This window comes from Elephantulus edwardii, unplaced genomic scaffold (genome assembly GCF_000299155.1).
Source record: "Elephantulus edwardii isolate Elephantulus edwardi_28Jun2011 unplaced genomic scaffold, EleEdw1.0 scaffold00163, whole genome shotgun sequence".
NCBI lineage: Eukaryota > Metazoa > Chordata > Mammalia > Macroscelidea > Macroscelididae > Elephantulus > Elephantulus edwardii.
Window position 1 is genome coordinate 4,582,374 of NW_006399913.1, and position 12,347 is coordinate 4,594,720.

General features: G+C 38.9%; 1 protein-coding gene across 1 annotated transcript in view; it reads right to left on the reverse strand.

Annotated features, from left to right (window-relative positions):
• Positions 1 to 1,442: 1,442 nt before the first annotated feature.
• The window catches only part of CCDC83 (coiled-coil domain containing 83), a 60,053-nt gene continuing 49,148 nt past the window's right edge, over positions 1,443 to 12,347 (reverse strand). Inside the window, exons 7-10 of the mRNA XM_006895265.1 lie at positions 7,367 to 7,488; positions 4,223 to 4,302; positions 3,561 to 3,757; positions 1,443 to 1,601 (exon numbers count right to left, since the gene is read on the reverse strand). Coding sequence (XP_006895327.1) covers positions 1,443 to 1,601; positions 3,561 to 3,757; positions 4,223 to 4,302; positions 7,367 to 7,488 — 558 coding nt within the window. The remainder of the gene's footprint in view (positions 1,602 to 3,560; positions 3,758 to 4,222; positions 4,303 to 7,366; positions 7,489 to 12,347) is intronic.

Sequence of the window (12,347 nt, forward strand, 5' to 3'; positions counted from 1 at the left end):
GTTGGTAAGTTGGGTTGGTTTTTTTTTCTATTTGAAATAAAGTACAGCTCTAACTGGTTATTTTTTAAACAGGTTAGTAGAAATAGGAATATTATTTTGCAAAAAAATACAGTATCTTCAAATTATTTTCTAATTATAAACATATTTATTATTAATAGCAGTAAAATTAAAAAAAAAATTTTGTTGTCTTTGAGTTAATTGTAACTCATGATGGGTATATGTGTCTGAGTAGAATTTGCTCCAGATGGCTGTCACTGGCCATAATCTCATGGAAGTGGATTTACTAGGCCTTTCTTCTGCTGTACTATAAACAGATCCAAATTATCAACCTTTCATTTAGCAGCCTAATGCAGGCTTGAATTGTGGACAGGCCATCTCTCATTCAGCAATTCCAAAGAGAAAGAGGTATTGTCAATGCTATGCACACCTCAACATTTTGCATAAAAATTTCTAATTGAACTATTTAACATTATTTTTGTCATGTGCCATTGAGTGGCCTGAGATTCTTATCGACCCTGTGTACAACAGCCCTAAACCCTGCATGCCAATCTTATTGGTCTCTGGCATACCTATGCCTATTACCCTAGTCACTGAATCAATCCACATCATAGGTTTTCCTCTCCTATGTTGTCCCACCACCCTCCCAAGCATGACATCCCTCTCCAAGGACTGGTCCCACCTTGCAACATGTCCAAAGTATATCAGACGAATCTTCAGAATCCTTCCCTCCAAGGAGCAGCCTGGTCTCACCTTCTTTAGGATGAATGTGTTTGTTCTCCTAGCAGTCCATGGGATATTCAGTACTCTTCTCCAGCACCACAGCTCAAAGGTATCAACTCTTCATCTATCATCCTTAGTCATTGTCCAGCTCTCTAATGCATAGCAAGTAATTGCAAAGACTGTGGCCTGGATCAGGCACACCTTAATCTCCAGACTGACATCACTTCTCTTCACTACTATGGAGTGGTTCCTGACAGCAGACTTTCCCAGTTCAACTTGTCTTTTAATTTCCTGGCTGCTGGTACCAAGAGTGTTGATTGTGGAGCTGCTAAAAATCTCAATCTCTTCACCATCTATTATGATGCTGCCAATTAACCCAGTAGTGGGAATCTTTGTTTTCTTGATGTTGATCTTCAATCCATATTTAAGGCTGTAGTCCTTGACATCAGAATCAGATTAATCCATGCCAGATCACTGCCAGGCTCATGAACACTTCAGTATAAGGTGCATTTTCATTCTTATTACTCATTTCACTAAGTGAAAACCTGAATACTTAGAACTTTTATTTTAACTGCACTCAAAGCAAAGCAAAGACATGTACCCAGGAGTTGTTCTGGTAGCCAGTTTAAAAATAGATCACAGTGTAAATAAAATGGATAAATTCCATGCTTTAATTCCCAAAGATCATAGACAAGGAAAAGTTGTTTTTATTCTCAAAGCTTTCAAAGAAAAGACTTCACCATCTTACATGGGATGAGACTTTGTGGATTGTCCTCTTCAGAGAACATGTCTGGAACGTCCCTGTCTCGTGCATGAATAGGCATTTTCTGGCCCTGCACAGACATGAGCTTCACTTCCAGCGGGCCCAATTTTACATAATCCTATGACAAACAGACACAGAAAAGAAGAGGTTGTTTAGCAAGTCCCCAGCCTTAATAGCTTAGATTTTCTTTATTATGTTTGGCTCTAACTGTCGGATTTCACTCTCCTCCTAATTGTCATGTTTGGTTTAATGATAGTGGTATTCACAAGTCTTCCTTATATGTGTAAGGATTTTATCCTGTCACTCACAACATTGTATTTCAGGATGGATCTAGAAACGACCTTTTTATACTATGAAAGCAACCCCATTTTTCCTCATCTTTTTATCTTTGGCATAGTAGATTATATGATTGTATAACACATGAAATATGAGAATCACTGTAACTAAAAAACAACTCGGAAAACCTACATTCCTAGAAGGGCCTGATGGATGAGCTCCCCTAAAGAGAAGATGGCAAGAGACTGAGGAGATTGGCAAGGGAATGGAGAGAAGAAGGCTGGCTAACACACGGAGATACATTTTCTGCAAGGTCTTTTATTGGTGAAAGAAAGTATTGGCTATTGGCTGTATACATACATATGTGGCCCTCTCCTGCTCAGAATATAACCACAGCTGAGTGTTCCATCTTATTTGGGAGTAAAGAGAAAGATCCACTGTTGCAGACCAAGGGTAAACTATATTAATAATTAGTGATGAGACAAATGGACAAGTGTTGGCTGGAGCTTCCCGACTAAATTAAGCCTGGAAGCAGGAGCGGCATCCACTTCCGAAATGGCTTGCCTCCAGAAACTCTATGTATGAACGCTGCTCAGGCTGTTCATTCTAGGGTCGCTATGAGTCGTCTAAGATTCGACGGCATCAAACAACAACAACAAGACAAAACACCAAGAATGAGATAAAATAGAGAGCATAAAAATAGGCCCCAGCAGTTCCAATCAGCTGAAGCACCACAAGCCACACCTCATCAAGGAAACAAATCATAAAGAGAAATCTCTTGTAAATGAAGCCGAATTTTTCTCTATTGTTAACCTGATGCTTAGCTCAGGAAGGAAGAATTTCGCATGTATTAACACTCGTTCTGCAGGGGGGCCCTAGCTGTTTCTTGTCTGCAGGAAACAGCTCATTTCCTATGATCTGTCACAAGAGAAATTCCAACTTACAATTTTGTGATTCCTTCAATTCCTGAGTAAGCATATGGTTTATCATATAATATTTGGTATGAAATGTGGCTTCCCACAATCCACTAGAGCCATTTCACAGCAAATATTTTAATACTGATCAACTGTTTATAGATCAATAATTTATCTGTGCTTTTCACAGAAATTTGGGCAACTGTACAAACTTAATCATATATTATCAAAGTCACTGTCAAGTCTGAGATATCAACAGTAAAACTAGATGTATAATTTATGTCAAAATTTATATTCATATCCAAACCACTAGAGAGATGTGGCTTCTAGATTTTTAGTGTAACTCCCTATGAACTAGGGCACTAGACCTTCCTGTTTAATCCCAGAGTCAAGGAAGAATTGATCCCTTTGAGCTGCAGTGTTGGAGAAGAGCACTGAACATCCCATGGAAGGCCAAAACAACAAATGTTTTAGGGTGTAGCCAGAGTGCTCTTTGAAGGTTAAGATGCTGAGGTTTCACCTCATATACTTTGGGCATGTTGCTATGAGGGGCTGTTCCTTGGAGAGTGACATGAAGGGTGGAGGGAATAGTATTAATGGGGACAATGCCCCTTTATGAAACAAGTAGAATTCAGACTCAGCTTCCCCCACATTGCATCTCTTCCTTTTATATAAGCCAATATGAGAGTCATTCTATAAATAAATAAATGGAACAAACTAACAATTGGTAGAACTGAAAATAGAATACAATGAGAGATGCGAATAGTTGTCCAGTTTTACAAATGACAGAACTTTTCAATTTCCATATTTAAAATTGTAGGTTAATATTCTCAAGTAATAGAACTGTTTGTTCTTAGAGATCAAAGTTGTGTTCACATAAACTTTACCTTGAAATCCTGCTCATCCTCATACAGTAAGTATTTCATGTCAGAGGCTCCAAACTCTATGTATGAACTATCTTCATCTTCTGCATGCCTGTTGACCTCGCTAAAGGTATCCGCTTGGTTGAAGACTGAGGCACTGCTTTCATAGAACAGACTTCTCGGGCCTTTGTGTTGTCGTTCTTGTAATTTTGACAATGGTTCTGGGATAAATACAAAGAAATTAAATATGTGTACATTTTCAGTATTCTTTGTCACATTCTTCATTTGAAAGACACTTGATAATTTATTAAAATGTGAATGTGTCTCAATTTTTAAAACTCCAATTTCTATTTCCTTCTGTTAGTTGAGTTGTCAGTAACCATAGGAAAATCTCTGAAAGAATTTGGGCTGGAAAAATTTGAATCCAAACCACACCAATGTAGACAACTCCCCATCTCTTTCCATCAACAATTATTTATTTAATTCATTGTGAAAGTGGTGGCTTTGATTTGACTTTGAAAAGGAAATTAAAAAAGAAGAAAAAGGTTAGGACAGATTCTGCAAGAAGAGAAATAAGGAGTTGGCCTGTATTTATTCTTTGAATATCTCTTGGATGTGAAGTGCCTGGACAAAATAGATGTTCAATAACTTGAAAAAAATTAACACTAACAATAGTGAAATAATACCATCAAATATATCTTGACATTTCAAACCCTTTTCTTCTGGCGGCACTTCCTGGCCAGCTGCTTGGGTAAGAAATAGTTGCCTAAAAGATCAAATAAGAAAAGCAATTTATCAGTCAACAAATATTATACTACATTTTCACTAGTGTCTCCTAGTGTTGGAGACCCAGAGGTGAAAAATTCGACCCTTGAGGTTTCCTCCAGGCCACCCTACCCTCCCTCCTCCATGGCTGAATTAAGTGCTGCTTCTCGACTGCACTTTTCACACTGTGCTAATTCTCTGTCCTCAAACCACTACTTTTATGTGTTTACTAGAGACAGTTCAGCTCTCCTTCTCATCATCCTACTAGATATTATTAAGGAACTGAATTCTCAAGAAAGAGGTTAATGTTGTTGAGTACCATAGAGTTGGACCCTTCCTATAACTGACCATCCAGCGGATTTTCAGAGGCAGTAAATCACACAGGATGAGAGTCCCCAATCTTCCCCAAGAAAGGTAGATGTAAAATACATAACATACATGCTATTTCTTTGGCTTGGAAATAGAAACTTATTTTAAAAGCTTCTGATATATTCAGATTATCCTTCTGGCCAAGAAGTAAGGGCTTTTACATGTCTTCATTTCTTTATGCAGATCTTTCTCAAATGTTCTAAATATTTGTGTCATGGGTTTACAGTGTAGCTAAAACCGCCCAAACATTCAACAAGTAAACACAAGTGTGATAAATGTTGTGAATAAGGAAGGAAAAAATCTAGAGTGCCATGGGGTATATACCAAGGAGTCTTAACAAGCCTCTTAAAAAACACATCCCATCCTAATGTTTATTTTTCCTCTTGGGCAGATTTTTATTCTTTCTTTCCTGAAAGAAAACAACCCAAAACAAAACACGACAAAACCCAAACTCCTAAAGCTTTGATGAACAGTGATGACTATTGACTATTTTATGGGGAAGACTGAGGAGAGAGTTAAACTGTATATGCCATAGCAAACAGTGAAAATGTTTCTCTTCCCTTTATGTCCTTGCCAAGTTCTCCCTGGCTGATGAAAGAATCCCTTTATGTTATAACTATTTAAAAAAAAATCACTTCCATTTCAGCTCCAAATCAGATTTACCAGACTAAGTGGACTGAAGCACAGATGTGGCACTGTCCCTTCTGAGGGTAGCCCTTTCCTAGGGCTTGGCCAATACCGAGAAGAGGAAAAGAGGGAACTAGATAGCAGGTTAGTGCAGTTAAAAGCCACAGAGCCAGGAACAGCTGGCAGAGATTAGACATAATCACAAAGAAGACAGTGGCAGATGGCAAGGATTAGAGAGAAACAGCAGTGTGGCCCTGGAGACCTGATCTTAGAGAAGCATTTCCTTCTGGGAGGATAATGAGGCACCCACACACTAGGGAGCCCTGAGGGCATCATCTCAAGAGACTGAAAACACAGGAGCCCAGTAATGGAAGGAAGTGGGGGGCGGGGCGGGAATCAACCTGACCTCTTATAATATCTACAGAGATGTCAACCTTTTCTGTTCAGAACACATAATTGAAGAAAAGCAGCTGTTCTACTTAACCTTCAGTTTATAAAATAATTGAAATATCTTCCTGTTCTCACAGTCTTTTATCCTGATACTCTTCACCTACACAAGAAAACAATCCCTAAATCACAAGTGCCCACCCTCTTTGGGAAACTTTTGTTGTTTGTGCACTGCCACGTTGGAACTGACACATAGCTGACCCTCTGGCAGGTTTTCAGAGGCAGTTAATTAGCACAGATAATTTGGGAAACTTTTGGGAGTTTGTAATTAAATCCTTAATGCATCGCATCTCAAACAGTACTTTGCCCCCCCACAACAAGCCTCCTCCTGTGCTATTTATAGCCTCTGAAAACCTGCTGGAGGATCAGCTATGAGTCAGTTCCAACTCAATGGCATCTAACAACAACAACTTTTACCTGCATATGCTGAGATCCACAAGTCGAGCACAAAAGCAACAGAAGCTACATGAATAGGAATTTTTTTCTTCCTTGCTTTTTTCACTTTGTTAAATTTACTATGTACCTGAGATCCACAAGTCGAGCACAAAAGCAACAGAAGCTACATGAATAGGAATTTTTTTCTTCCTTGCTTTTTTCACTTTGTTAAATTTACTATGTACCTGAATTTCTAGACTCTGAATTTTGTTTCCTAGAAAGTAATTATACTCTTGGCATTATTCAAAGGAAACGATTAAGTCTGCAGTGCACAAGGTAACCAGAAGCTCAGAACACCTTCAGGAAAGTGGATTGCTCTCCTTTTGTGTTAACTTTGTAACCCACACATCCTCCACTGCGTGGTAATTTTTCATGCCTATCTCCCTGAAGATTGACAATTGTACTTTCACACAGTTTAAATCCCATCTGTTCTCCAGAGGAAGATGCGCAATCTCCTTCCATGTGATTTACTGCCTCTGAAAACTCGCTGGAGAGTGAGCTATGGTTCCAACAATAACAAACATTATCACTTTAATGCACTGCGAACAAAACCAGATCAAAGCTTCATTCCCTCCCTCACTCACTCACTGGTTGCCATTGAATTGCCAATTCAAAGCTTATCTACTGGCAAGTTTTCAAAGACAGTAAATCGTATGGGAGGAGATTGCCCATCTTGGTTCTATGGAGCAGCTGGTGGATTCAAGCTGCTTGCCCTTGCTTTAGTAGTGAAACTGCCTAGTTACTAGGCCACCAGTGCTTTCTTATATTTTTACCATGCTGTTTTATTGGTTTCTTTTTGAAAATTCACTCTGACTGGAACAGTTAAAATACTCTCTTTAAAATTGGGAAGCAAAACACATTTTTTTAAGAAAAAATAAGAACTTTCACATATATGAATGGAAATATTCCTTTAAAAATTGAAAACCAAAACAATATTTTTTTAAAACTTTCATAGATATGAATGCTTACAAAGTATTTTTAAATATGTTAATTATTAGGAACCCTGCTAGGTTAATGGTAAAGAGTCAGGCTACCAACTCAAAGGCACGTGGTTTGGATCTCCCAGCAGCTCTGTAGAGAGAGATGGACAATTTCCTCCTGTGCTGTTTACAGCCTCTGAAAACCCACTGGAGGGTCAGGTATGAGTAGGTTCTGACTCGAGAGCATCTAACAACAATAACTTTTACCTGGATACGTTGAGATCTGCAAGTCTACAGTTGAACAGTTGATCAATGAGCACCAAATTTTCTTCTTCTAGCTCGTGAATAATGCTTTCCAATTTTTCAACTTCTTTCCTGTGAACTGCAATCTATCCCCAGAAGAACAAAATAGATATTGGTACTTAATGGATTAGTTCTTCTGTAAGAAGTCTAACTAGTAAAAGTGCATTTGCCTGAGAAGATGATGAATCACTATTTATTACTGCATGTGGGCTTATGAGATTGTCAGGGGCTTCCCTGTTGACTAAAGACATTGATCAGTGCACACAAAAGGATAAGACATTTTGGGGACATGACCTCCATGTTGGAAATCCTCTGGACCTTGTGCTATGCATTGCTTCATTTGTATCCTTTTTGCTATAATAAAACAATGTTCATAAGCATTGCACTTTCCTTGAGTTATGAGGTGTTTTAGCAATTATCAGACCTGAAGGAGTAGTAGGTGGCAACACATGAGAAGTGAGGGGACTTGGAAACTTCTGAGCATATTTATGGATAGTAACCCAAAGAAGTAGATAAAACCCCAGAGTTTGAAGATCCAACTGCTCCGGGGCATCTTGATTTTCTAGCTGGAATCTAGTGGTAAAACTTTAATTTGCAGCCAGCAAATAAGAAGTGAGGGTGTGGTGAAGATGCCCAAGATCTTAAGAAGGTTATTTTCTGAGATGTAACCTAGTTAACCTACTTGCATGGTTAAATTGTTATTATAGAAAGTTAGTTGTCGTCTCTTCCTTCTGGGTAGGAAGTTGTGGTTCAAATCCACAAGCAGCTCTGAGGGAGAAAGATAAGCAATTTCCTCCCATGAAATTTATAAGCATCTGAAAAATTCACTAGGGGGTCAGCTATGAGTCCAGCCTAACTACAGCAACAAATTTTTTGACCTTTCATAAGCATTGCTACTGAATGAGTTTGTTGTTGTGTTAGGTGCCATTGAGTTGAGAACAATTAATAGTGACCCTATGAACGATCGACCTGAAACCTCCTCTATAAAGTGCCATCGTCACTCTCTTCAATAGATTTGAGTCCACTGCTTTCAATCCATCTTGCTGAGGGTCTTCCTCTTTTTCACTGACCCTCTACCTTTCCAAGTATGATATCCTTTTCCAAAACATAGCCTCTATAGAAACATGCCCAATGTATGTATATGAAGCTTTCCCATCATTACTTCTCCAAGGAGCAGTCTGGCTGCACTTTCTCCAAGACATCTGTTTGTTCTTTTTGCCAGTCCATGGGATATTCAGTACTCCTTCAGCACCACAACTCAAAAGCATTACTTCTTCTCTCATCCTTACTCATTATCCAGCTCTCGGATGTATAACAAGTGAGTGAAAAGACTTTGGCCTGAATCAGGCACACCCTATTTTTCCAAACTTAAATCATTGCTCCTTAGTAATTTGGAGAGGTCCCTGACAGCAGATTTTCCCAATGCAATATGTCTTTTGATCTCCTGATTTATGGTACCAAAGGCATTGATTGTGGATTCAAGCAAGATGAAATCACTGATAGTTTCAATCTTTTCTATCTTGGTGTTGTCTGTTAGCCCAGCGGTGAGAATTCTTGTCTTCTTGATGTTGAAATGTAATTCTTATTGAAGGCCATAGTTTTCAAGTATAGTGTTTCAAGTCTTCCTCACTTTTAGCAAGCAAGGTTGTTTCATCCGCATAATGCAGGTTGTGATGAATCTTCCTCTGATCCTAATGCCACACTCTTCTTCATAGAGTCCAGCTTCTTGAATGACTTACTTAAGTGTACAGATTGAACAGGTATGGGGAAAGGATGCAACCCTGACACACACCATTCCTGAATTTAAACCGCCATGTTCCTTTTCTCTGCTAGAACAACTTCTGGGTCTGGGTATAGGTTTCATATGAGAATAATTAAGTGTTCTAGGGTGCCCATTCTTCTCAATATTAGCCATAGTTTGTTTTGATCCACACAGTCAAGGCCTTTGCATAGTTAATAAAACACAGATTCTTCTGGTATTCTCTGCTTTAAGCTAGGATCCATCTGACATCAGCTGTGATATCCCTGACTCAGTAACTGTTGTAATGAGGGTAGCTGTGTCAGAGACAGTAAAGTTGGCACAAGGTAGAGCAGGTTTCAGGGCTATAGTGCATAGGGTCACTATGAGTCATAAGTGACTCAATGGCAAACAACAACACCACCTCTTTAAAATCCACCTTGAATTTTTGGCACTTTACCATTGATGTACAGTTCCAGCCATTTTTGGATGGGACCTGCATCTTGTAGACCATGAGTTAGAGAAAGAGACAAATAAGAAAATGCAGTTCGTTTTCTAGTGTGATATTTTAGCAGTGAAATGAGAATCTCTCTAAGTTTATTATAAACAACACAGTAAAAACTAATAATATTGGAAAGGATAGTATGGAATTTTTAAATTGATAAATGCAAGCCTGCTAGCTCTTTCAATCAGCCTCCATAATACAATTATGTTTTCTCTGAGTGCTGAGGCTTTTCTGATAAATATAAACTAGATGAAATGTTGTTCACTCAATCAATTGTATTACATGTGCCAGAAATGATATTACGTTTTGGCAACAAAATATCAACAATGTACAATAATCTGCAAGGATGCTTTACTTTAGAGTTGTTATTGTTAGTTGCCATCAAGTTAAGTATGACCCACAGGTACCCTATGAACAACAGATCTGAACCTGATCCTATCCTGTGCCATCCTCACAATTCCTAGCATATTAGAGCACATTGCAGCAGTCACTGTGTCAAGTTACCTGGTCAAGGCTCTTCCTCTTCTTTGCCGACCATCTATCTTTCCAAGCATTATGTGCCTCTCCAAGGAATAGTCCCTCTTAGCAACATGCCCAAGTTATGTGAGGCCTCATCATCTTTCCCTCCAAAGAGCACTCCATCTGTGCCCTCTCCAAGACATATTAGTTCTTTTGGCCACCCATAGGATGCTCCGCGTTCTTCTCCAACACCACAGCTCGAAGGCATCAATTCATCTTTTTTCATCCTTATTCATTGTCCAGCTTTCAGATGCATACCAGGCGATTGGAAAGACTATGGCCCAAATCAGACCCACCTCAGTCCTTAAGCTGACATCATTACTCCTCAATAATTTGAAGAGGTCCCTAACTGCAGACTTCCCTAGTGCATTATGTCTCTTGATTTCCTGAGTGCTGGTTCTAAGGGTGTTAATTGTGGATCCAAGTAAGATAAAGTTGTTGACAGTTTCAGTCTTTTATCCATCATAATGTTGCCTATGGGTACAGTGGTAAGAATCTTTGTTTTCTTAACACTGAAATGCAATACATATTGATGGCTCTATTCTTTGATCTTCTGTAACAAGTGCTTCAAGTTCTTCTCACTTTCAGCAAGTTTGTGTCAACTGCGTAACACAAGTTTTTGATGAGTTTCCCTCTAATTCTCCACATTCCTCTTTACAGAGTCCAGCTTCTCAAATAATTTGCTTAGCATACAGATTGACTAGGTATGAAGAGAGAATACAAGCCTGATGCACTCCTTTTTTAATTTTAAACCATGTACTGAAGAGCAACGATGTCTGGAGACTATGGTGAGCCGGATTCAGGCCATGGTCTTTGTGATTATCTGCCATACATCAGAAAGCTGGACAATAACTAGGAGTGATAGAAGCAGAATTGATGCCTTTGAGCTTTGGTGCTAGAGAAGAATATTAAATATACCATGGCCTGCTAGGAGAACAACAGGTTCGTCCTGGAGAGGGTGAACCAGGCTGCTACTTGGAGGCAAGGATTTCAACATTTATTACTTGCTGTCCTGCTGAACTTTACCAATGCTACTGGGGTGAGATGGTATCCCATTGTGGTTTTGATTTGCATTTCTCTTATTGCCAGCGATTTTGAGCATTTCTTCATTTGTCTGTTGGCCACTGAATTATCTTGCTCTTTGAAAAGTCTTTGTGTCTTTTGCCCATTTTGTAATTGTATGAACAGTCCTTTTCTTATGGAGGCCCTGTAGGAGTCTGTAAGCTTTTGATATGAGACATTTGACTGACACTGCCAAATGTTTTTTCCCTAGTAGGTTTCCTCTCACTCTGGTGGAAAATGCACACAGAGATTTTTTAAAGGTCCCATTCATTAGTTATAGCTTGTCCAGATTGTGCATTTCTGGCTATATTTGGCAGTCTCTCTATACCAGAGGCTAAGGTTGATCCCAGTTTATCTCTGATGAATTTTATGATTTTGGGCTTTACTCCCAGATTTCTAATTCACCTTGAGTTCATTTTTTGTGTATGGTGTGAGATATGGATCCCGTTTCAGCTTTCTGCAGGTGGTAGTCCAGTTTTGCCAGCACCATTTGTTGAAGAGGTGCTTTCATACCAATTTTGCTCTGTGTATGGTATGGCAAGAAAGGAGGACAGGCAAACTTCATTTTAGGATAAGAAGGCAGGAGTGTGGGTGATTAGATTGTGGCCTCTCAACTGTCAAGACTGGAAGGATTTACCAGCAGCACTAACATTTATGCTAAAAACTGTCACTTTTAAAGAAAACTATTCAAGGGTTTATTCATTGTTTTAGCAAACAACTGATATACCACCTTCTTCCTTTAGGGTGATTTTAGAATAATGATTTTCTAGTAGCAAATTAGAGAGTAAGTTTGGTTACAAGTGGGTCAAAAGAGGATAAAAAAAATCACTACTACTTTTAAGTGATCACAGCCATACACTTACAAGGAAGTCCAGTGAATACCACTATCATTCAGATATATGCACCAACAACCAGAGCCAAAGAAGAGGAAATAGATATTTCTACCAACTTTTACAGTCAGAGATAGATCGAACATGCAATCAAGATGCATTGATAATAATGGGTGACTGGCATGCAAAAGTTGGGAACAGTGAAGAAGAATCAGTAGTCGGAAAACATGGGCTTGGTGACAGGAATGAAGCTGGAGATAGAATGATTGAATTTTGTAAAATCAATGACTT